This window comes from Coffea eugenioides, chromosome 5 (genome assembly GCF_003713205.1).
Source record: "Coffea eugenioides isolate CCC68of chromosome 5, Ceug_1.0, whole genome shotgun sequence".
Classification (NCBI taxonomy): Eukaryota; Viridiplantae; Streptophyta; class Magnoliopsida; order Gentianales; family Rubiaceae; genus Coffea; species Coffea eugenioides.
The window spans coordinates 44,341,621-44,366,163 of NC_040039.1; the positions used below are offsets into that span (position 1 = coordinate 44,341,621).

The 24,543-nt window shown below is 36.0% G+C and overlaps 3 protein-coding genes across 3 annotated transcripts; all 3 read right to left on the reverse strand.

The window, feature by feature from the left end:
• Nucleotides 1-227: 227 nt before the first annotated feature.
• On the reverse strand, nucleotides 228-6,243 carry LOC113770729 (DDB1- and CUL4-associated factor 13). The gene is made up of 17 exons (XM_027315294.1): nucleotides 6,111-6,243; nucleotides 5,914-6,003; nucleotides 5,670-5,781; nucleotides 5,407-5,434; nucleotides 4,694-4,792; nucleotides 4,532-4,601; nucleotides 4,396-4,430; nucleotides 4,227-4,301; nucleotides 4,056-4,151; nucleotides 3,156-3,219; nucleotides 2,656-2,709; nucleotides 2,145-2,230; nucleotides 1,993-2,053; nucleotides 1,818-1,882; nucleotides 1,533-1,638; nucleotides 781-869; nucleotides 228-405 (listed from the first exon to the last, which is right to left on the reverse strand). The coding sequence occupies exons 1-17, from the start codon at nucleotides 6,174-6,176 to the stop codon at nucleotides 243-245; spliced, it is 1,359 nt and encodes a 452-aa protein (XP_027171095.1). The 5' UTR covers nucleotides 6,177-6,243; the 3' UTR covers nucleotides 228-242.
• A 7,715-nt stretch (nucleotides 6,244-13,958) lies between these two features.
• Nucleotides 13,959-15,412, reverse strand: LOC113770141 (GATA zinc finger domain-containing protein 14-like). Its single transcript, XM_027314522.1, has one exon. It carries the CDS (start codon nucleotides 15,352-15,354, stop codon nucleotides 14,341-14,343), a length of 1,014 nt encoding a protein of 337 aa, XP_027170323.1. The 5' UTR covers nucleotides 15,355-15,412; the 3' UTR covers nucleotides 13,959-14,340.
• Nucleotides 15,413-16,282: 870 nt separating this feature from the next.
• On the reverse strand, nucleotides 16,283-24,157 carry LOC113769958 (26S proteasome non-ATPase regulatory subunit 2 homolog A). Its single transcript, XM_027314306.1, has 24 exons — nucleotides 23,883-24,157; nucleotides 23,374-23,474; nucleotides 22,845-22,965; nucleotides 22,697-22,756; nucleotides 22,401-22,468; nucleotides 21,739-21,781; nucleotides 20,982-21,047; nucleotides 20,781-20,819; nucleotides 20,587-20,669; nucleotides 20,293-20,407; nucleotides 20,119-20,193; nucleotides 19,507-19,773; nucleotides 19,321-19,425; nucleotides 19,098-19,238; nucleotides 18,891-18,995; nucleotides 18,480-18,701; nucleotides 18,183-18,296; nucleotides 17,875-18,090; nucleotides 17,693-17,752; nucleotides 17,475-17,588; nucleotides 17,310-17,395; nucleotides 17,107-17,215; nucleotides 16,788-16,966; nucleotides 16,283-16,710 (listed from the first exon to the last, which is right to left on the reverse strand). Exons 1-24 carry the CDS (start codon nucleotides 24,006-24,008, stop codon nucleotides 16,635-16,637), a joined length of 2,691 nt encoding a protein of 896 aa, XP_027170107.1. The 5' UTR covers nucleotides 24,009-24,157; the 3' UTR covers nucleotides 16,283-16,634.
• Between the last annotated feature and the right edge of the window lie 386 nt (nucleotides 24,158-24,543).

The following is a 24,543-nucleotide window of genomic DNA, read 5'->3' on the forward strand; positions in this document are numbered from 1 at the left end:
AAACAATAAAAAAATGTTTCCACAATTGTTAATACGAAAGGGCAATTAGACCAATGAAGGTGAATACACTGCAGACTACCAAAATTGGGGCGGCCACAAAACAGCCATTGCTTTGCCTTTGATGCGAATGACAAAAACAGTTGTAACATCAAAATCCTATTTCAATGCTTGACATTCAACTTATAAAGATAAACTTGAGACTCATAAATTCCGGCCGAGAGAGCACATGCATCAGATTGGGCTCATTCAACTTCCTGAAGAATTCTTTTCTTGCGGAAGGCCTCTTTGGGCCTGCTTCCGGGTGCACTGTGAGCTCTCCTCCTGTCTTCTTTCCTTCTTGCAGCGTCAGCCATAATACGTCTGAGAGAGGCTGCCTTATATATTGGTTTTGGCAAGTGCCTGTGCCTGTGATACCGTAACCAAGAAGAGCTGATTAATCATCTCCTGCCTTTTCGGAGTCTCGTCATTTTCTCGGAAAATAAGATTTAAACAAAGAAATGACTGGGTAAGAAACTAGGACATTTTGATTAGAGTATATTCGGTGAACGCTCTTTAGGAATGTTAGGCAACATAAAAAAGGACCTCAGCAGCATTAGTGTCCTCATTTTCAGAGATGGGGCATTTTCAGTTAAAGGATAGGACAAGAATACAAGAGTTATTTCAGAACCTTTTTGTGTTTAAAAGCCGGTTTTAGATTGTGCCCATAAGCTTTTAATGAAAGAAACCAGCAAAAGCACAATCAAGGGTAAATATCCTATTTCTAGTGTGTCTCTGACATACCTGACAATACGTTTAACTTCAGGAAGGTGCTTGTAACGATTCTTGACAGCCTCCAGATACTCGTGTTTCTTACGTTCTCTCGGTAAAAGCTGCATAACATGGAAGGATCTTCTCAGCATGAAGTCATAATTTTATAAAGATATATAAATTCGTTTGCACATAATGGATAGCACTGACAAACCAACAAAACCATCGAACTAGCATAGTGTAGATTTTAAGCAGAGAATGCATTTGTACAACCACCCTTTACATGATACGACAAGAAGAAGATAATAAAGCATACTTTTCCTTCTATTCATTCATTCCATGCTTTCCCCAGTTCCCCTTTGCTTCTCCAAGTACAATAAAAGGCCAACACTAAAATGACACTCGACCCAAATTATAATGAAGGTCGCCAAAATATCCGCCATCAGCAAAAGAAGTAGAGATCACAAGCTAACTTGACCGCTACCTTCTGTTGTGAGAGATAATTTCTTAAACGTTCATTAGTTATCCAGTTACACTAATTTTCATTTAAAACTCCAAAAACTTCTCCGGCAATAAAGAAACAGGACTGAGCAAGCAAAGAGTATGAGACAACAGAACGAAAGGTAGCTATGATCTTTCAGTCTGGAAATACTAGGGAAAAAGTCAAGGCCCTCAACACCACTAATGACTAGATGAAAAGCTACTTTCCAACGCAAAAGCATCTTTCAACAAATGAAATTATCAGCACAAAGTAAAAGATATTCATAGAAGAAGGAGGTTCATACAACTCCCAATTGCTCGGATGCCTTAGCTTTCCAAAGTCGAAGGTTGGTGTCATCACTGCCTGAAATAACATAGCTTGCATCACAACTGAACTTGACGCAAAATACCCTACATCATTGAGAGATTCAAGTTAGTAATGATTGAATCATCATCGAATACAACTCAAACAATATATAACTCCAACAGAAAACAGATAAGAGGTAAAAGGCACATTGATATGGACTCTCAGGTTAGATTAATCGAAAAAGCGAAAGAGAAATAGAGGGCCAAACGGGGAAGACAAAGACCTTTGCATTCTTTTAGTATGATAGATTTCCCTGCTGTGGCCACCATTATACTGGAATATTCTCACCTATAAAGTGAAACACAACTAAAACATCATACCTTGATCCACATTGGAATTATCACATATTCAAAATGATTAAGTGGAGCGTTTAATTCAATCAATGACGGACAACTCACTGTTCTATCATAAGATCCAGTAACAAATTCCCGACCAGTTGGTGAGTAATCAATATCCATACTGCAAAGAAGTCAAGAGGCACTCAGATAAAAGCCTCAGGCTAGATAATGTCATGTACCATTGTTTCTAGAATGACAAACTGCATTCTTACACTGCAGAAACATGATCTTGATGCACACACTTGGCCTCATCCAATTTTCTAGCATCATAGCTGTAGCAGTTGCAATCTTCATTTGCCTGAATCGGTGTCAGAAGTCAATCACAATATAACAATGCAAAAGGCAGAAAACATGTATCTGTGGAAAGACCCGGATATTAAAAAATGGTGCTACACTATAATTAAAAATCAGACTGTTTAACCACTGAACAAGTTTTGAAGCTCATCAAACCAGAAAAGTTTTTAATAACTCCAAAATCTGAATTACAATATATGTCTCAGGTTGGGTATTCTTTTTTTTTTTTTTCTACTCAGGGGGTATTCAAAGAGTCAAGTTTCTAACTTAAGTAGATTCAGACCACAAAATCAAAACAAGATTCACTGTCCACACTAGATAATCAATTGAAAATGCTATGTCGAGATACCACTAACCAGACAACTTGCATGTTGTAACAATAAATTAGAAACCAAATAAGAAAGGAACAGCTTAATTGCTTGTCCTTACAGCTGTGAAATTCATTGGCTCCATGGGATTCCATGATATAGAATTAGTTTTTGTCTGTAGCAACAACAAAAAACAAATGAGCCTTTAGAAAGAAGTCACAAGATTTCAATAAGGATAAACAGAAACTTTGAAAAATAATCATAATAAAATCTAAAGAAGCAAAACTCTAGTTCAACACTCCAGAGAGATGTTGGCAAATTAGTGCAAGGGCAAGAGGGTAGTAATTCACCCACAGCATCAACAGTTCAACAACAGTAAATATTGAGGCAGAATTTCTTTTACCAGGATATGATCCACCTAGCCAAACCACAATAGGATAACCAATAAAACCGAAAAGGCATGAAATGTTGGGGAGTCATCTTAATATTTAGAGTTTGGATGGCTGAGGAATGACCAATTAATGGTTCCGAAAGGGAATAATAATTAGGAAAGACAGCTATAAAATGGTTCTTCTGTACATTATAAATCTCAAAGCACTGAAATTTAATAGAATACTTTACCCTCATTACAACCCTTCTTGCCGGGGATGACATCCGTAGATCGTATATTGTTATGCTTCGGTCACTGCAGATCAAGTAAACAGATTTCTTTTCTTTCAAGAAGGTAGTTCCAAATAAAGAGCTAAATGCAGCAAACAATCTGAATCAATTATAACAACCATCAAATTCAAAATGGTTATCAAAATAAGACAAAAAAATGGTAGTGCTACAAGCTCCCATGGAAGTATAAGCTATTCAGTGGTAGACTTTAGCGCCTAAACAATTTCAAAGTATAATCTTCTTCGGTTTTACCAGGAAGGCTGTGAATCTTCACATAATAATCAATTACTGGGGAAACAAAGTAATAATAGACAGGACAGGTTTTTCTTGCAGCAGCCCATCAAAACCAAACCTTTCAGAATTATTTTTCACTTAGAAGATGACACTTCATCTGATTGAACTAAAATTTCAAAACTGGCAGGGTGCTAGTGCAAATTTCAACTATCAAGACAACATGACAAGTTTACCAACAGTCAGCATGAACGCACTCCAACACGACAAGAAAACTATATCAGAATGGGCAGGATATGAACAAGAATTGGCACCATCTTTTCTGATAAACAACTTTAATTCTAGAATTGCATCAAAAGAAAAGGACTCACTAACATAACAAAAGAAAAAGAAAAATGACACAAGAAGTTTTACAGCAGTCAGCATGAAAAAATTTCCACACCAAAAAGGATACAACAGTGGAAGGGGCAGGTGCTACGATGAACAAGAATCAGTATCGTATATGCTAATAAACAACCTTAATTCTACAACTCAACCAAAAGAAAAAAACTGACAAACATAAGAGAAAAATTATATAGTAATACAATTCCTTAAAACTAAATATGATTCAACAGTAATTTTAGTGCAAACCTGGCTGATGTTGCAAGTACATTAGGTTCTCCAGGATTAAACCGAGCAGATACAACTGTATCTTTTCCCCATTCAAAACTGTTCACTGGCTGGGACCTGTTTGAACGTACTCATGAATTTAGCTTTCATTAAATAGAGTGGGCAAACAGAAGAATGAATTTCACAGCTTGCCTGTCATGGTCCCAAATATCAACCTGAGCACCAGCTGTGGCAAAGAGGTTACCATCCCATTGATGATCAACAGCCCTGAAATGTGGCACCAATAACAAAGTTCTACTAAATCATCATAGGACGAGAAATGTCAGAATGCATCTGTAAGGCAGTAACAAAGCAAATTTACCAGAATGCATTCTTCCACACGTAAACTGCTAGAGGCTGGAAAGAACGAAAAGGGCCACTTGTTAAGATTTAAAACCAAACACAACAACATCAAATAGTAGTGAGGCACAGAAAAACAAGAATTGAGAAGCACTGACCTCGGATGAGTTATGAGATGATTCTTCTGACTCCATAACAGTAGCAACAGGCACTCTCCAAAGCCGCACCCTGAAGAAAAGTTTAAACCAGAAATAATATGTTAATTAACCTATTGTACAATCAGATTTTGAATATAACTCGTACAAAGAACAATGTCTTACGTGCAATCAGTTCCACATGATACCAGAACACGACCATCAGTAGATGCTGTTAAACCACGTACTGCCCCTTGGTGTCCAGAAAATTGGGAAACAGTTCGTCTGTTACCCCATGAAAGAGAACAAAAATGCTAAGTAATATTTCAATAGACATTCTGCAGGTCATGAAGAAGAAAAATTCCAACAGACACCCAGAGAGACCTCCACACCAATATGGAAAACTTGAGAACAAGCGAGGACAACATAATTATTTCCAGGAAAAATGAAAAGAGCTGCTCAATGAAGCTCTTAATTCAGCCAACATAATTGTACAATTGACAGATGGCTGACAACTATGGGAATAATACATGCAGAATGAGCAAAAGAAAGCAAGTTAACATTTCCCTTTCCCCATATAAGCCCCAAAATCGCCACACACTGTATGAAGTCTAGATAACTATATTAAGCCTGTTGTAATAAACCATGATAGATAATAGCTGGAAACAATAGAGGTGGTAAATGAAAGAAAGAACACGCTGTAAAGCCAAAACTAGCTCCTCTTGCACAAACCCAACAGACATGCATGCATACATCAACAAACATTAATGTAAAAAATGCAAGAAAAGACGAGACATGCTTCTCGAGTTGTAAAGCGTCAACAGAACTAAAGTAAGAACAGAGAATCATCCTAAATAACAAAAGCAACCTTACCCAGTCTAGTCAGTCAGAAATATTACCTCGTAGCCAAATCCCAAAGGCGTATATCTGCAGAGGCATAACAAAGAACCATATATCAACAATCACTCAATCCAACAGCTTATCAGCTAACTTAATTTTTGTTTCCCTCAACAAAATCTTTTGTTAATTAACAATTACACCCCATCCAGGAAAACACTTCTGCACCAATGGCACATCCCATTTTGTATTTAATGCATTTTAATTGCCACGATATTTGAAATGAAGAAAAGGGGTGGCCACGAGAAAAACTACATAATTATACCTCCATCCATAGAACCCGAAAAAATCCCTTTTAAGTGATTCGGGTTTTTCGCCATACATGACACTGTATCAATATGCCCATCCATTGCTCCAATAAAGGGCCTCGCAAATATCTTTCAACGGAAAATGATCAGCCAAAAACAAAAAATGAAATTGAGAAAGCCAACAAACTAGCTGAAAAAATCAAATTTGAAAAAAAAACACAAACTTGAAACCAAAAACCAGAAAATTGAGCTACTTTATACCTTTTCAAGTTTAGCTGCATTGAGGGCACGGACATACTCAGTTGCTTTCTCTTGGGTTCGAAGATTGGGATCAAAATTCCGGAAAACCCTCTAATCAGAATCAATACATACACAAATTTAAGAAAACCAGCTGAAACAGCATCCTCATTCTCTCCAGTGAGATAAATAAAGTTTGGGATTGGGATCCTGGTGATTACCTGGAGGTCCTGGCTTCTTTCGCGGGTGAATTCATCTGTGGAACGCGATATCACTTTCACCTTCATTGTAGAATTATTCCAATCCAATAATTGATGAATGGATTGAACAGAGAAACCGCGGGACTATAGCAGCTTAAACCCTACACCCAACTTGAAAGTCTCAACCTGGGAATTTAAGGTCGCCCAGTATCGGTCCACATAGGGAGTTAATTTCACTTTGAGCCCTCAAAAATAAAAAACTTCAATTTTGGCTCTCCAAATGAGAAAATTGTATTACAACCCGAAAATATTTTATCTCAGGTACATTACTAATTTTTAGTAACAATCACTAATTCCATATCTAACAAAGAAGTGAAAAAGTATAATAGTTCATGTCTAATTCCTTTCTTAATTGTGGAACTTGTCATTATAATTATTGTTACAATTTTGTTAATTCATGTTTAGTTCCCTTGTCAAACACGAAATTTTCATTACATTTTAATGATTGCATTACTAGATACAAATCCATATTTTGTACTACTCATTTTACTAATTTGTTTTTGTTGGTATCTCTCAAAAGTTTCTATTTTATTTTCCAATGTCCTCCACCTCTCTAAGGTTTTTTTTTTCTATGTTATGTCTTACAAAATCCTCCCTACCATTTGCCAATAAAAGTGAAAACAATGCGTTGGTTTGCCAAAAAATAGAGAAATAAAAAAAGAAATAGATTATGAGTTGTTTCCTTCAAATACTTCAAAATTTTATTAGATACCTAATGTGTTCCCTTCACATTTTAAGTTGCCAAACTTATTTCATTTACCACCAATTTTCATTTCAATTTTTTAAATGTGAGTTCGACGTGACTCGTGATTTTTGTCCAGATTTTTTAATCTGATATTAAATCTTAATTCTTGGGACATCAACTCTAATGTTGATTTCTAATTTCCATTTATAACCTAAACAAGAAAAACAACATAATTAAAAAGAAGAACAAATTGCATGTATACATGTACACAACAACTAATGGCATCAATCACGCTTTTTTCTTAGGCTCTCGTGACGTTTCCCAAAAATCTAGTAGAATGTTATTCTCCTAATACTCCTCCAAAATTTCTCAAAATTTTTCATTTGCATATTTAACAAATTTTTTTCCAAATAACATGTTTCTTGCATTACAAACGCATTTTTAAATATTTTTTTATTTTTAGACCATCTTTTTATCTCGCATATATCACATTAAAAAAGTATTATAATAATTATTTTAAATAATACTTTATCCAAACACACTCAAACAAGGTGTAGTGATTTTTTAGGCCAATTTTTTGTGGTAGCAACTGCAAACCTCCAAAGCAACTGCAAAATACTCCACACACAAAACTTCGGTCCTCCCAATACACCATGATATAGAGTAAGTAACAGCATGCAATCTCATTTTCCTTAAGAATACTCTTTAAAACAAAAATCTCATTTTTTTTTTCAGAAGAAAAACAACAATTGACAAGTACAAACAACCAAACATAGAATCTTGAGAATTATTTGGGGAAACTTTTTCTTTATCTATTGTAGTACTTTTTTTTTTTTGGTGCGGTGGGAATTGGGAAAATGGTTTAGTAATTTGGTCTGTTGATTTTAAGAGAATGATGATTTTTTTTTTATTGGTACAGAAATTAATGTTCGATAATTTTCATGTTCTTGATTTATGTGTAATAGTATTATATCCCTTAAATATTTTTTTTAACTTTAATTACTAATTCCCCATCTACAAACAAGCTACATAAAAGAACATGGACTGAAGTGCCATGAAGAAAAAAAAAATATAGGAGTACTTAATTGTAATTTACAATTACAAGCATTCCAGTGAGGTTTAGTATGTTATAGTAATTTATTTCGATTAGGCCCTCTTTGAGGTTCTTCTTTTATGGTATATTTTTTACTGTGATAATTTGTCAAGAAAAAACCCAAAAAAAAAAAGTAAATTCCAAATAGAAAACTATCTGTCTCACCAAAAACTAATCCCTTTAGCAACATAAGTAGTATTGTCTATCTCTGTAAAGATCAAACATGTTTGGTATAACGCAGAAGAATTAATTACACTTAATCCCCTTTTCTTCTTCTTTTATGTTTCTAATCATCAACAAAATTAAAATCCACAAATCTTTTCTCTTCTATCATGTGACATGAAGATGGATGATAAAATTGACATCGACATGTACGAGTACAAGATGAATCTGTCGTATGGCGGATTTTCAGTAAATATGGAATATGGGAAATCAAATCCAATGCAAACCCGGCTCTTCTTTATCTTGATGGCTGGCTGCTACAATTTCATCAAAATTTCTCCCTCTCCTTTCTGTACCAAGCATCTTCGTCTCCAACGTAGAAGAAGCAGTGAAGCTTCTGCTCTTCCTAGCAGGCAGTTTTATTGTTGGAGATTTTGTTCTGAACTTTTTGAAGTTTTTGGCCTTCACAACTTTGTCTTTGTTTGTTATAGCAACAGCATATGGTATCCTCTTCATGATCAAATTAATACGTGCATTAGGGGAGACAATCGATCAGTTGAGGGACGAGAAGGATGGGAGAAGGTTGCAACAATTGAGAAAGTTGATGAAACAGAATCCATTTCATCTGGTTGGTCCTCAAATAAAGACCAATTCTAAAGAAGATACTTATTTGTAATAAGAGAAAGCAAAGAAAACTCTCACAAGAAAAATTTGCTGGGCTTGTTCGAAATCTGTGAGAACCCGTATTTCCCCTAATATTTGTTTTAGGGTTTTTCCCCTTTAATTGCATGTTTTCTGCATTTTCTGGTTTAGGAATATTTTCTTGGTGGATTTTATGAGTAATTATAGTTTTTAGATGATTTTTCTAGCACTGGGTAGTTTTTGGAAAATTAAGGATACATTATGGACGTGGGACCACTAGTGCGATAAGTTCGGAAAAATTCGGCCAATAAGGTTAAGTTTCGGATACTGTGTAAAAATTATCGGGTGTTCAGAGATAATTAGAGGAGTGTGAGGTGATTGATGTGAGAGGTGACCAAAGGATAGAATTGCATTTAAAGAGGTGCCAAGTGTCACAATTTCATTGGGTGAACTTTATGGAACAGTATTCATGTTTTTGACTTTTGACCCATTGGTTAAATATCTTAAAATTTCCACCAAAAATCACCATTTCTTGCTCCTTGGTGGCCGGCCCTCTCTATCAAAGAAGAAAGAAAAACTCTTCCAAGTTTAGCTACCATTTAGTGCCAATCATCCAACTCAAGTGCTTAAACTAGTTTCTACTCCATCAAATTCCTTCATTTGGTGCTAGTGAGTGTTTTGGTGAAGTTTTTTTGAGAAGCTAAGGTGTCTACAACTTCCTCTCTCTTGTTTACTTGGTAAGTGGTGCTTACACTTCCTCCTACATCTAATGATGCTTAATTTGTGTCTAATGGTGGCTATAGTGTTGAAAATTGTGGTTTATTTCTTGGTTTGGAATGAATTGGTGAAGTTTTTATTTTTTTGAGGAATTTTCTGGTTTAATGTGATCATGATGTTGTGGTTGTTTATGATGGTTGGTAATAAGGGGTTATGACTCTAGTAGGTGTGAATGATTGATAATTGTAACCAATTTTGGGTTTGGATTGAATTGTGAAAAGTTAGGGTTTCATAACCCCCTTTTCTGTCCGGTTTTGGATCACATGGTTAGAGGCCGAATTGGCCTTTGCTTAAAACATGAAAGTTGTAGGTATTGATGTGTTTGAGGTGCCTGTAAAATTTCAGGGCATTTGAAGTAGTGTAGGGTGAGTTATGTCGTTTTTACTGTTGCTGTTCTGGGTGATCAAAATGTGCGAACTGTGATTGTAATCGCTTTTGGATAGCTCTTCGAATGGAACCCTAATGTGTATTGGGTTCACTTTCTTTTGATTGGCAAACCGAACATGTATACTCGTAATGAATAGTTTTGATATGCCGCTTTGGCTTGAAAATGTTACATTTCAATGCATGTTTGGTTGATATTTGGTTGAATTTCGGATCAACTCGTGTTTCAAACGGTAAAAGAAAAATTTTGGCTACTTTCGGCCTAGTATCTGGATTCTGACGTGGCCGGTACTATTCATCATCGGCTTCGATTTTTTTAAAATTTGTGATTTTGACTTGTTTACGCGCGTGGGTATGTTCCGGAACTTATTAGATCGACGTGAACTGATCCGTAGTCCTGGCGAGAGTTGGGCAGGCAGCCCGCTAACCCCTTTGGTTCGCCTTAGGGGAAAGTGGGGCTGTTACAAAATCTATCTATATTTAAAGAAGCAATTACTCAGTAGGAGCTATATTTAATCATTTACGTTGTAATTCTTCAACTACTGTAAATGTGAAGATTGGAGGCCAATTTTGGGCAGCTAAAATATAGAAGCCTTCATTCAGTTGGAGAAGTTCCAAAACACGGCAACAACAGTCGAAATTAAGTAGTCCTACTGGTAAGCTTCTTGAAGCTCTTATACTCATTTCCTGAAAGAAAATATGTCAATTTCAGAGCATCATCATCTCTAAAAGGTGTCCATGAATGCATAAACATGGCAAAGCCCGTAAGCCTTTTCTGAGCTGACATCTGCATTTCCTATTCATCCTTCTAAATCTCCCTACATTATTTATCGCTTGATGCCAAGACTAAGTTTAGTGTTTATTTTATTTTAGTGTATTTGAGATTGTGTGTTCTTAAAGTTGTTTTTGGAGTTATTTTTGAAATTTGTCAATGTAGATCCCACAAACAAATATTGTTTGTGGAAAAAATAGTAAATCCAAATAAAGCCTATATAAAACATAATTCACCAACAATACACTAGGTAAAAATTATTTCGGATTTTCAATTTTAACGTGTTTATCAAACGTGAGAAGACACTGAGTGTGTATTGACTAGATTGGAGATCATGTGAAATATTTACTGTAGCTTGTATTATGATGTGATACACGTGAGATAAAAAAGTAGTTGGGAAGATAAAAGAATTGATTGAAAAATGTGTTTGTGATGCAAGCAAATAATTTTTTGCAAATAATGTGATATCCAAAGTTTAGATAGGAGATAATTTGAAAAAAATATTTAAAATAATATTGTGGTACTTTTGTGGTTTGAGATATGTGAATAAAAATATGGTTGAAAATATAAAAAGTTAGTTGAAAAATGTGATTATAATACAAGTCAAATAATATTGGGAATAAATGTTTCATATCCAAATAGACCCAGTTGATCTTGATTGGGAAAAAAAATGTACATTTCAGATGACAAGCTGTAAATCTATTTTAAGAACACGTGTAGGGCTTATAAAAAAATATACTAAGTTGATATTATGTTCAAGTTTGATTTACATTTTGAACGTGAATATATTTTGTTAAAATGCACGAAATCATTCCCAGACCATTACACTAGTAATCATCCCTGTCTTATGTCTATTTTTTACTACATAAAAGCACATATTCACATTTACTTTTCCTTGCATCTAGACTCTTTTTCAAGTTAATCTCCCTTTCGTTAAAAAAAAAAATACTATTTTAGCTCTGGCACCTGTTAGCTAAACTCTTTTATCAATTGAAAGTATTCAACATAGCACAGAGATGAAACCCAAAGAATTAGGGATAATTTCAGAAACCTCCCTGAGGTTTCTGATAATTTCACTGAACTCCTCTAAGGTTTGAAAAATTACACTTACCTCCCTTGATTTGATAGTTTTAGTAACAAAATCTTAAAATAATATTGACTTGGTCAATTTTTTAAATGAATACCCAAAAATGCCCTTGTGTAATGAGTTTTAATTTATTTTCTTATACAATTATAAGATTATCTAGTATAATTATAAGGAAAATGTGCCAAATTTTTTATGTCCATACCTACTATTTGATAAACAACTATAATAATAAATTTATCACTATGATAGGATACTTGTGATGGTACTTTATTATGGATTTAGATTTATAAGATAGAAAAAAAATGTTGAAATAATTCATTTAGAGTTTACGAATTTTTCGGGTAGTGGGATTATCATAATTTGGTAGTGATTTTGGGCCATTTCTTTTTGATTTATTGTTCATTTTAGTACCAACAAATAGAAAATAAAGATCAACAAAAACATTGAATTACATATAAAATTAACTCTTCAAAAAAATCACTAGTTCGACATTTGGTTACAATAGAAACTAGAAGCAATAGCGGCAGTTCTAAGGTTTTATTCGAAAAAATTTTGAAAAGGAATAAGAAGGAATAAGAATGAAAAAATAATTTTAAAACTCATTCTAAGTATAAGCATACCAAATAAGGGAATTTCATTAAAATATTTAAGGGTAAAATTATCATTTTAAATGACAAGGGAGGTATGTGTAATTTTTCAAATATCAAGGAAGCTCAGTGAAATTGTTAGGAACCTTAAGGAAGGTTTTTGAAATTATCCCAAAGAATTAATACCTCAAATATTTCTTAACACAGAGAAAACCTTTTATGAATTGAATGTATTTAGACATAGAAAAGAGATCAGATCCATCAAAAGTTTGCAATTGAAGTCAAAGCATTATAACAATAATAACTATTGATCTAAAACTAGACGAGGGATCGAGAAGTTTGTCATTTCCTTCCGATTTGTAACAGGAAATTAAGGACTATGAGGTGAACTGATGAAGATTTGTACGTTTAGCAATTTCAGACTGGATGTGTTATATTGGATGTGTACGTTTAGCAATTTCAGACTGAATGTGTCATAGGACTATAATCGCGTTGTTTGGAAGAGGGATTTGCATTTGTTTTGGGGTAGGGGTCCTAGAGGAAGAAGAGTAAAGAGGTGCTATCTGATATTGGAATTCGGGAAAAGAATTGATAAGGTTGCTAAGCAAAGGGCCAGGAGTACAATTTTGCTTTGAAATGGAATGTTGTTTTCCAAAAAGACTTCATTTAAATTGTGGTGTCATGGATCAAATGTACTTTTGTCACTACTACATGGGGTCAGAATGAGTGAATTTGTAAGTTAAATTGAGCTAATTTACTTTCTTCTCTAGTAAACTTTCTCCAAGAAATGCACAGGAAAGGATTAATGGTCATAGTAGGCTTTGAGTTTTGTGATTAGAATTGAAAAAGCAAAGTAGATTTGACGGTATAACTAATAAATGTGTACTACTTTTGTTGAATACTTCCAAGTTCACATTTTTGGCTGAATCTTTTGTAAAGATTTGCTGACCATTTTTTTTTTCAACTTAATAGCTTAAAAAAAAAAAAGCTTTTTTCCAACTTAGTAATGCTCATTTGGTACTTCCAAAAAGTTCATATGGTAGTGCTGCATGTTGATACATAACGATTAATCTTTTTTATACTTAATAATATATACAATATATACATTATCAACGTTGAAAGAATAATAATTATATATAATTTAAATTTAAAATTCAATTTTTATACATATGTCATGGATCCAATGGTAATAATATATGCACTGTTAGTGTATATTAGATTTACTCAACACTACATAATATTGGCCAAACTGTTATAAGCTACGACACTAATCAAAGCAAAATATCAGCTCCTAAAATTAAACATATAGTTTGAAAGTTAATAAATGTGGTGGAGGAATTCTTTGGATTGCAGATTTCTAAAGAAAAATTGTTATGTTTTTCGTAAACACATTTTTCAATCACTTTTTTGCCTCTTATATATCAAATCGTTATAGTAATTTTTCTATAAAAAGTCCAAAAAAATATAATCCAAACACAACCGTTGCCATACCCATACAATTGTGACTTGACACATAAATGGAAGTCTCAAGCAACCCTATGAAATCGAATCTTAATTCAAGAACCCACACTGCATATATTGAGACTTGAAAGATCTTGGCCATATCATGGAACCTGCTGCTCTCGCAATCTAGTTGCTGGATTTTTCATTTGTTTAGTACATCAATTGAAATCGCTTTATTGGCTACAAGCAGGAAAATTCTGCTAAGAGAATAGTGAATATACCGCCGTAGCTTTAAATAATCTAACAGAACCAGCCACAAAGGAACAATTGTAAGATGACTCCAATTCAATTCACAAGGACTTGTAAAAAAGTTCCACTGGTTTACTTTGCAGAGCAAAAAAGTTGTGCAAACACAAATGGAACTACGGTTTGAGTGAAGAAGGCAAATCAAGAAAGAAAAAAAAAATTACATCCCATTATAATTTAGCTTGAATTCTGTTGTAAAATATGTTAAATGCGTATCTTCTCCTTTGCATTCCTTTTTGGCTGATTTCCAAGTTCAAGGATTATAGTACTTTTCTGTGCCTGGATATCCCTGTTGCTTCTCATATTCTCCCATGGAATCAAACTCATACTTGGACTTTTCACCGTTACCGTAGTAACCTTCAGCATTGCTATTTTCCTTCACTGATTCATACCCATTTTGATTCAGATTCTCATTGTTAACATCATAATGGTACTTACCATTCTCCAAGAACCTTGTGTCACTCATCCCTTGTTTCTCATTCCTGTAGCTATTGCTATATCCATTGTTGTTATTGTAGACTGAATTCGAATAGCCATTGCTGTTGTAATTGTTGGAGTAGCCATTATTGTTGTAGTTGTTGGAGTAGCCATTGCTGTTGTAGTTGTTGGAGTAGCCATTGCTGTTGTAGTTGTTGGAGTAGCCATTGCTGTTGTAGTTGTTGGAGTAGCCATTGCTGTTGTAGTTGTTGGAGTAGCCATTGCTGTTGTAATTGTTGGAGTAGCCATTATTGTTGTAGTTGTTGGAGTAGCCATTGCTGTTGTACCTGTTGGAGTATCCATTATTGTTGTACCTGTTGGAGTATCCATTATTGTTGTACCTGTTGGAGTATCCATTATTGTTGTACCTGTTGGAGTATCCATTGTTGTTGTAGTTGTTGGGGTAACCATTGGAGTATTGATTCCCGGCATTGTTTTCCGCGAGCCTTTCGTTGTTGATTTCCTCAACCGGAATTTCATCTTCCTCATTGCCAAGGGCCGTGGTCGTGGTCTTTTTTGTAGGAGAAACAGTAGAAACACCGCCATAGAGGCCATAGGGATGGTCAGTACTCTGAATTGGTGCTGGTGCTGGTGCCGGAACTTCTAGATATGTTGGTGCAAAGCTAATCTCACTAGTTATAGGTGCTGGTGCTGGTGCTGGAGAAATTGATGGTGCTAGCACTGGTGCTGCCACTATAGGGACATGCTTGCTTACTCTAGCCTCAGTATGAACAGAGGAAAGAAGGAGAACAAGCAAGAGAATGGAGACATTTTTAGCCAAGGGAGCCATAATGGAGAAGGACGGGAAATGGTTGAATTTGTTGTTTGGCTCTGAAATTTCAAGATCCCAAATGCATCCTTTTATAAATAGACAAAGTGGGGTACTCTTCTCTCTTTTTCAGCCGTGATGATTTGCGGGGATTGAGGGATGCGAAGAATGTGGGCATAAGAAATTATAGCTTTTGGGACATGCTGCATGTGGAATCCTTGAGAATGTCTTTCACAATTGAGGCGCCTAATCTTCGGCCAGGAAAAAAGTGTCATTAATTAGTCAAAAGCTGGCATTTTCTCATGGGATGCTTAAAGAGAAAGTGAAGTTGCTCAAGCTTGCAACATCATAAAATAAAGAGGAGGGCCCCTGCCGCCAATTTTGCAGTTGAGTTAGTTGAAAGGGCTTATAGCCTCGTACCATATTTGAAGGGGAAATTCTTCTATATGTGCCATTGAGCATACAGTAGTCATGCACCGGAAGACTTTTAAGATTCTTGATCATCTAATCCAGCAAGAACAGGCGGAGGAGATACAGGTTGTATAGCTGGATAGAAACACATCAGATGGCTCCATAAAACCTTTCGACAACATTGCATGGTTATCCACTATTTCAAAATGCAGTATGTGGTGGTTTTCAGTTCAGTAGAGAAACTGGAGCCATCACGAGGAAAGACCTGCATTAAGCTGGTAGGGGGAATTTTGATGTTATGAAAATACAGGGTATGATGAATTCATGTTTTGGCAGAGAACTAGAGATATTACGAGGAAAGACCAGCATTGGCCGGTGGCGAAATTTTGAGATAATTTTGATGTTAAGATTGATTTACAAGTCTTTCAAGTTTTATTGTTGACTAAACATCTCATCTTCTTTTGATCATGTCCTCGTTTCGTTAAGAAGGGATGACAGAACGATTTTTTCCCCGTTCGAACTCTTTTTAAGGACCAAGTGCAACAAACTTAAGTTCCTAACAAGCAACGGCGATTTCACCTACGGTTACATTCCATCAAGAAGTTATACAAAGGCCAAGTAATTTGCGAAATCGTCTAAAAGATTCTATTTCAAAGAGAAATAAATCGATAATCGTACACATTAGATGTACAAAAACTTTTTCTCTTGAAGGTACAGAAGAACAGTTTAACAAGAGTGCTTTTCTGCTCGTAACTTTGTAATTAACCCCCCAAAGCTGAGGAATAATTTGTGGCAGTCTCCCACTCCCACCTCCGTAATGAATCAAAACTTGATGCATTGCAAAAACTTGGGAGAAGAGAAGGCAGATAAAGTGGTCTACCTGAGATCTACTACTGATCATCTCTATACTCCGGATTCTCTTTTAAGATGACAAAACCCTCGAGAATGGGTGACAGCGGAATGTATCTGCACCAAAATTTGATATCAGCACAACCAAATGTATGTATACCAGAATAATGAGTTGCATAGGGAAAAGAATTTACTTTTCAGTTGCAAGCTCTGCTCTATCCCCAGCAGAGAGGAGGACGGGGGTTGTGTGCGTCTGGAAACCTGTTATGGTCTTAGGCCTGCCTGCTTGGCCAACAACATCTACTGCTTGACCCACTCGGACAGGTACAGGCAAAGCCTTCAGATTTTCATCAACCGTCATCAACATCCTTGGCTGTCAATGGCAGAATAGAGGAAGTAAGAACATAGGATCGCTCAGGAAAAGGAATAAATATCACCGTTCAAACAATCAATTTTTTTTTTTGTTGGGTGGGGAAGGAAGGAACAATCAGATATACGAAAGAGATTTAATACCTGCATGGCTAAAACAAGGAAGTATAGAATGTAGTGGTATTTTCCGAGGATGACAGCTTTCATATCAAGACATGCATGTAATAAAGTCACTAGTCCAGCCAGCGCAGTACTATAGACAGGATGCAAATAAGAAATTAGAAGACTTCACAAAACTGGAGCAACTATCTACATCTGAAAGAGCAAAAGGGGAGTAATAGACTTACGGAGACAACAAGAACCGTTCCGAGTGATATGGGGAGAGTGTCAACAACCCCTTTCCTAAGTGGACAAGACCTTGAGCAATCCTCACCTGCCAATGGGCCAAAAGAATCATTAGGTTGTCAGGAATATGCTAGTCAGCATGCACTTATCTAGGAAATGAAGCATACACAGAAGAGAAGACTCGGTTCTTTATAGTAGTAGCTTGACAAATTGCGAAGCATGCCAGCTATTCTAGCATTGTTGGTTCCTGCACCTATCAAACCCAGAGAAACGATAGCAGCCTACATAGTTCAAAAAAGAGTTCTAAGATAAGGAATCATATACTGAAGCAAAGATGAAAACTTCATAAGATGATTGAAAAACATAACAAGCTTGTCTAAACTACCATAGCAACTTCAGTGTCAGAATCATGACTGAGTCTGCTTAAAGTGTCCATGACATTGACCTATTGACACGAGCCAAAGTCAGCAAGGAAAATATAGATAAAAGGAGGAATCTGAAAGACAAAGTAGCCTCTTGGTATCTTGATAATTACTATGACTAGCATAAGTCATGAGATTAAAGTACCTTTGGATTTGATATACATAGAAGACCCAAAGCTAGAGGAACTGCCTTTCTAATATTCTGCTCACCATACTGTAAAAGATGCTCTAAGGACCGGATTGCCATTTCAAGGCCCAGCTCTTCAGCCATTGCTACCATAGCTATTCCAAGTACAGCGGGACCCTGGAAGGTCTCACCCTTCTCAAGATGTTGAGCACATTGACCGAGGAAGTGTTGGACCTATATAGCAAGGATAAAAATGCCATTACATAGTGTAACAAACAACCACTAGCTAACCATGAAATTGCAAATCAGGGATTTTAGTTCAAAACCTTTAGGACATTCCCAGTTCCAGCATAAGCACAAGAAAGCAGTGTCATGTCACAATGCTTCCGGATTTTTTCATTAAAGGTCTTTGAAACCTCAGCTGTAGCCTCCACACTTTCCTGTTAACAACAAAAATTTGGATCCCAAAAACTGTTTAAACAATATAGTAGGACTTATGCAAATGACCGATCTCAATCAAATGGAACAGCCCTATAAAGCAGTAGATAAGACGTGCATACTAATAGGTGATTCAAGAAACTTATCTATTTCAAACAAGCTGAATATAACAACAATTTCCTTGCCTGTTTCCCAAGGTAGAGGAGCCCAAGCCCAAGAGGCAATAGGCGTGTGAGTGGTTCACCTAATTCTGATTCGCTTCGGTCCATCAACGCAAATATAATTGCCTGGGCAATATCTTCATTACAAGAGCCCACATATACCAAGCCCAATGAGATTGCAGTAAATGCAATCACATCAAGGGATGCCTTTGCATCATTCAGTATAGGAATTAGTTTACTCCGGATCTGCAAGAAGATACAAAAGATTCAAATTCAAGTAGTCATGTCTTGCCAGCAAAAGATACAAATAAGACAGCACATCCAACTCCACGAACTTTACCATGGCTGTTAAAAAACAAAAGAATAGATTTCCATCTTGGAAGGTCCCAATCTAAAAGTCCATTAATCCAATATAAGAAGACAAAGGAAGCTCACCTGCTCGCTTTGAGCACCTGCATATGCAAGTCCTAGGCCCATTATAGCACCAATTCTAGTAGCAGGATCCTCTCTGTCAACATATTCAGCTAGAAGTGCCAAAGCCTTAGATTAATAGTTAATGCAACATGTTAGAAGCAGCCTTTAATGAAAGAATACTCCACACCACCAGGGTAAAGAGGAGGGCATGCGGTGAAGAAAACTTACAGGATCGCAGTCATTCTTGACACCACAATTTACAATGCCAACTCCTAACAATGCACCCGCGATGACTGGTGTGTCGGTGCTATGGAAGTACTTGTCAATTTGAGCCAATCCAGAATCAACGTCCCAAAGAAGGATCATACCCTAAAAGTCAGGGAAGAATAACATTCATATTGTAACTGAGTGATAACCAGAGAAGAGCTAAGATGAAAGTAAACTGGCATACCAGACTTGCTGCAGCGCTAGTCTTTCCATGTTCCTTATTTTTGTAAAGCCAGTTTGTGGAAGAGCTACCACTTGAAGCTTCAGATGGTACGGTCATCAACTTATCCTGCATGTGAAAGCATTGAAATTTATTCGACATAAATACAAGCAGTTATCCATTTTACATATTGACAAAGCATGCTCTTACCTGACCAAAGCCAGCATTGACGAATGCATTTACAAATGTTGCAGCAAGATTCTGTCTTGCTGAATCCATGCTTGCCCCAGCACTGGCCCGACCATCAAGTAAATGAGCCTTGTAAATGTCTTCAGGAGATTTTGGCTCCATGACCTCTATATCACGAGCAAGTGTAAGATAGCCTTCACTTAACTTAGAGTTATTGATAATTTCTTGTAGTCCCTCCCTCTCTTCATCGTCTGCACACATCTCTTCATCAAGCTCAAAAGTTATGCCCTGCAATCAAAGCCAACAGAAGCACATCTAAGGCAAGAACCTTCCACATATTTTTTGTACAAAAATAATCAATATGACACAGCTACTCAGAATAGTTCATTATCTTAAAACAATCAATTGCTAAAAAAATTTCATCAACCCCAATAAAAATGGTCAATGGGCCAATGGCATGATATCTCTTGGACAAGCAAGAGAAACCCCCGGTACAGAGACAGGTCATCCATTAGACAATTGAATAACTTCTCATACAGAGCCAGATATGTTAAAACCAAAAAGCATCCAATACACTCAAACTCCATTGATGTAACAATCTTTCACTACAAAAGAAACATCTTATGGGCTTACATGGCGAGCAAGAATGTAGCAAAATTGCTTTTTCTGCAGAAGGTCATGGCAAGTCGTAAAGATCTGCTTGACATACTGCAATGGCAATGTCAAAACATAAGATCAAAATCAAACCATAAAGTAAAGATTAGAACATTAACCATAACAAAGAGCATAATATCGTGATAAGCAAACCTGCATGTTATCTAGATACAAAGCTATCTGAAGTGCTCGAGGAAATTCTTCAAATTTCATATAAATCATGTAGGCGATATCCAAAACTAAGGTGTCATCCGGTCCAGGAAGGTATCTGCCAAAATCAGATCAACAACGTACCCCATTTTCAGTTAAGAGGAAAAAAAAATGGCTTTCTCGTTGGTTGGATTTCTTGTTTTCCCCTTTCTTTTTTTTTGGGAGAAGGGGAGGGCAGGTTATACTAGAATTGCAAAAAAAAGAAATTCAACTAACAGCTTTTCTAAATATACTTACTTAGCTGAACTATTGAGGTACAAGCAGGTTCTTTTAAAATTTGTTTTGTCCGTATGCTCAACCAAGAGATCAAGGTCTTCAACCTAAAGCAATTTACAGAGACTTCAGATAGAATATTTCGCTTCACACCCACAAAAGAAAAAATGTAACCTTAGTTACAACACCTATAGTAATAACATTGAAAGCTATTATACCTCCATCAAGAGATCCACAGCCTCAGGTTCAGCATTGTGCTGCAAACACGAGTTAAATGCATTAAACAAATGAAGAAATGCCAAAATATAGGTGATGCTTGCATATCACAGAGTTAAAACAGGGAACTGACAGACCATATATCTTTGTAACAATGTAATGCAGGTATCTTACAAAAATATAAATGCTTAAAAACATCTTACCTGCATATGAAAAGCCACAATCTGCTGAACAAGCTCCATTAACTCATCAAATGGGGCATCCTCACTCTGAAATCATATGATAAATCACGTTAGTTAGGATCACACGAACTCCTGAACATAGATGATGTAGTATAAGGTAGGACTTGACTAAAACAGAGACCTTCCTTGCAATAACTCTTAGATGACCAAAAAGGATCCAGGCCAGAGCTACAAGGGATCGATGTATCTTACATATCCGAGAGAGAGAGTTTCCGCTCATACTCTATAACAGATGTGATACCTAATTACCATTTCACTAGGAAAGCTGCACCGTAAATGCTATTGCTTGCCCTACTTTTACTATATTGGCAAAATTTTTCAAGAACATATAAACTTGACCTATTTACATGAGACAATATGAAAAAGACCACATTCTTGAACATAACGTAAGGGACCCCAGATGCAAAATGAAAAACTTCAATTATGCCAATTGTCCTAATGAATAAACCTGCATTAATAAGTCAACTAGAATAGAAGCTCTAACCTGCCGTTTGGCATATTCCTGTGCAAATGCTATTGCTTGCCCTACTTTTACCATATAGGCAAAATTTTTCAAGAACGTATAAACTTGATCTATGTACATGAGACAACACAAAAAAGACAACATTCTTGAACATAATGTAAGGGACCCCAGATGCAAAATGAAAAACTTCAATTATGCCAATTGTCCTAATGAATAAACCTGCATTAATAAGTCAACTAGAATAGAAGCTCTAACCTGCCGTTTGGCATATTCCTGTGCAATTTCTCCAGCCAGATTCCTACAAGAAGTATATGATCATCCATTAACCAAATTACTTTAAAAGAATTGTAACTACAACATTCTGTAAGCAACATCAACTACAGAAAATCAGAAGAAATCAGCACAAAATGCAAGATAAGTATCTACCATAAAAGTTCTTTTACTGTTTCTTTTTTCTTTTGCTGGTATGCAGGGTTGTGATCAAAAAATTTGTAAATAATACAGGCATCCTTTTAGTCGTTGAGTTAGTATAAAACATCATGATCCAGTCTAATGCTCGATAGAAGGCTACATGAAAAGCTTTTCAAATGAAAATATAAAAGTACAGAACCATTTTACCCTACCTGAAGCATATTGTCTGTATGCTTGCACATCCAGACATAAACAAGCACTTAAATATTATTAAAAGCTCAAGACTCAATCAATGTAATTAAAATACCACCTAAAAAAGAGAGTAACTAAACAAAACAAAGCGAGCAAGGAACCTATTCAAAACTAAAATCACAATTAGAGTTACACATGAGTCAGATCTCTCTTCAATCATACAGCAGTAGCAAGAGATGTTTCAGAAGGCCACACAGAAACTAACTTTACTATAATGCATTTGCTATAACCAATAAACAGACATACGTGCTCACCTAACATACTCATGTCCCCATGAACCAATATCACCATCGGAACCCAACAGTCTATACTTCAGGCTCTCCTGGAACAACATTAACCAATTTGTTATGATAATAAAATGGTTAAATAAGAAAAATCTGCAATCCGTGCAGATAGACAAAAAGAGACCAACACAAGGATACCCATGTGCTCCATCAGAAAATACACAGGATTTAGACATATTCCCTTGATACACAGTAAAATTCATTAAAAAGGCACAAGTCAAAGGTATGGATGGTCTGCCCATGGATTGTAAAGAAACAAAACATACCCTTTCTCCTTCAGCAGACATTGTCAAGGCTAAAACAGAAAGGATATCTGCTAAAAGTTTCTGGAAGAGGAAAAGATGTAAATGAAATGAGTTAGTTTTGCAAGGATAAAAACTAACACAATTTCCCCGCTAAAAGCATAATACCCACCTTCAAATCTGAATCCACCATGCTTTCATAATATGCTTTTAATGTTCCATAATGAGGACGCAAGAACTTTAGTGGCTTTGGGACTGATGTCATAGAGCTTGTTGCATTCCGAATTTCTTGCCTACCATGAATAGAAATGTATAACTTGGTTAGAAAACGCTAGACAGCTCAATCACCAGAAGGAAGGTTATCTGCATCAACAGGCTAACAGCTGGAAAATTCAGCAACCCAGAAAAGTCCACTCGAGTTAGCAGGATAAGAAATAAAGTTCAGGCATTTCAAGCAATCAACGAGACAATCTGCAATAGGCGACCCTTTACCATTAGTTGTGCAAAAATTCAAAAAACCCTGAGTTTCATCCATCCTGACAATACTACCAATGCACCAATCTTTGCTAGGTTCGAATTTCAGGAAAAAGGCACTAAGAAGCACTATGCATCCACAAGAATACAAGTAAGCTAGGGAAAAAAACTATTGTTATGAAACAAATATCATTGTGCATACAGAAAACCTACATAAACCCGTGTACCTCATGCTCTCGAGGGCAACTTTCTGCAACCCCGGGTCTGAATCCTGTACCCTCTCCACATACAACTCTAGCTGCAGCTTCAGTGCCAAATCTTCCTCGGACTTGATGAATCAAAAGCATAAACAGATAAGCATATGCACCAATAAAAGCCATCCAATTATAAAAACTCTCTTCAGAGAGCACAATGCTCCCATCGTTTGCACAAGCTTTTCACCAATAACGGCAAAGCAAGCTGAATCTAAATGCCACGAAACAATTAATACTACTCACTTATCCAAAAAAATAAATAAACAAATTAAACCACCCATAAACGTATCGCACTTGAAAAAGATTACAAGAATCACTCAATATCAAGCTCAGCATACTTACTATCCCCCATTTTGAGTTTAAAAATAAAAATAAAAAGACTCGTAATTTTTCAATAAACCGCAAAAATAAACTTTGTCCGATAACTGGACATCATAATTCCTAGTTCAAACAATTCAGCACTAATTATACAAATTACTCACAAGATCTTCGTCTTTCTTGTCATCCTTCTTCTTCAAGTCTTTTGAAGGAACCTTGAGTGACGCTTCATCCTTAGTGGCGCCGGCGCTGCTGCCGCCGGTACTATTCGGATCTTGAGCCGGAGCCATAGATTATCCGGTTCAGTAAAACCCTAGAACAATTTTATTAATTCTCAACAAATAAATACAATCTTCTGGCGAAAATTTTCTCTTTATTTTGAAGAACAAAGAAGTTAAACCCGGAATATTATAAGTAGAACGGAGTTTTTGGGAATTAGTAGATTTCCTTTTCTACAAGCAAAGTCTAATCATCTTTTCTCTCATGTTTTTTTTTTTAATTTTAAAAGCCCGGTTTTTACAAAGCTGTTTGTGGAATCTGTGATTTTGAGTGGCCCAGTACCGTATTGGATTAGGCTGCGACTAATCGAACATCTGGGTTTCTGGCCCATGTACAAAAAGTTAACGGACGAAATTCTGGGCCTCTGGATGACCTCAGATTTCAACATTTTTTATGTGCCTGATGGCCTCGTCATAATTTATGGAAGTAAGTTTAGTGTTTATTTTATTTTATTTTATTTTAGTGTATTCGAGATTGTGTGTTCTTAAAGTTGTTTTTGGAGTTATTTTTTGAATTTGTTAATGTAGATCCCATGACCAAAAATAG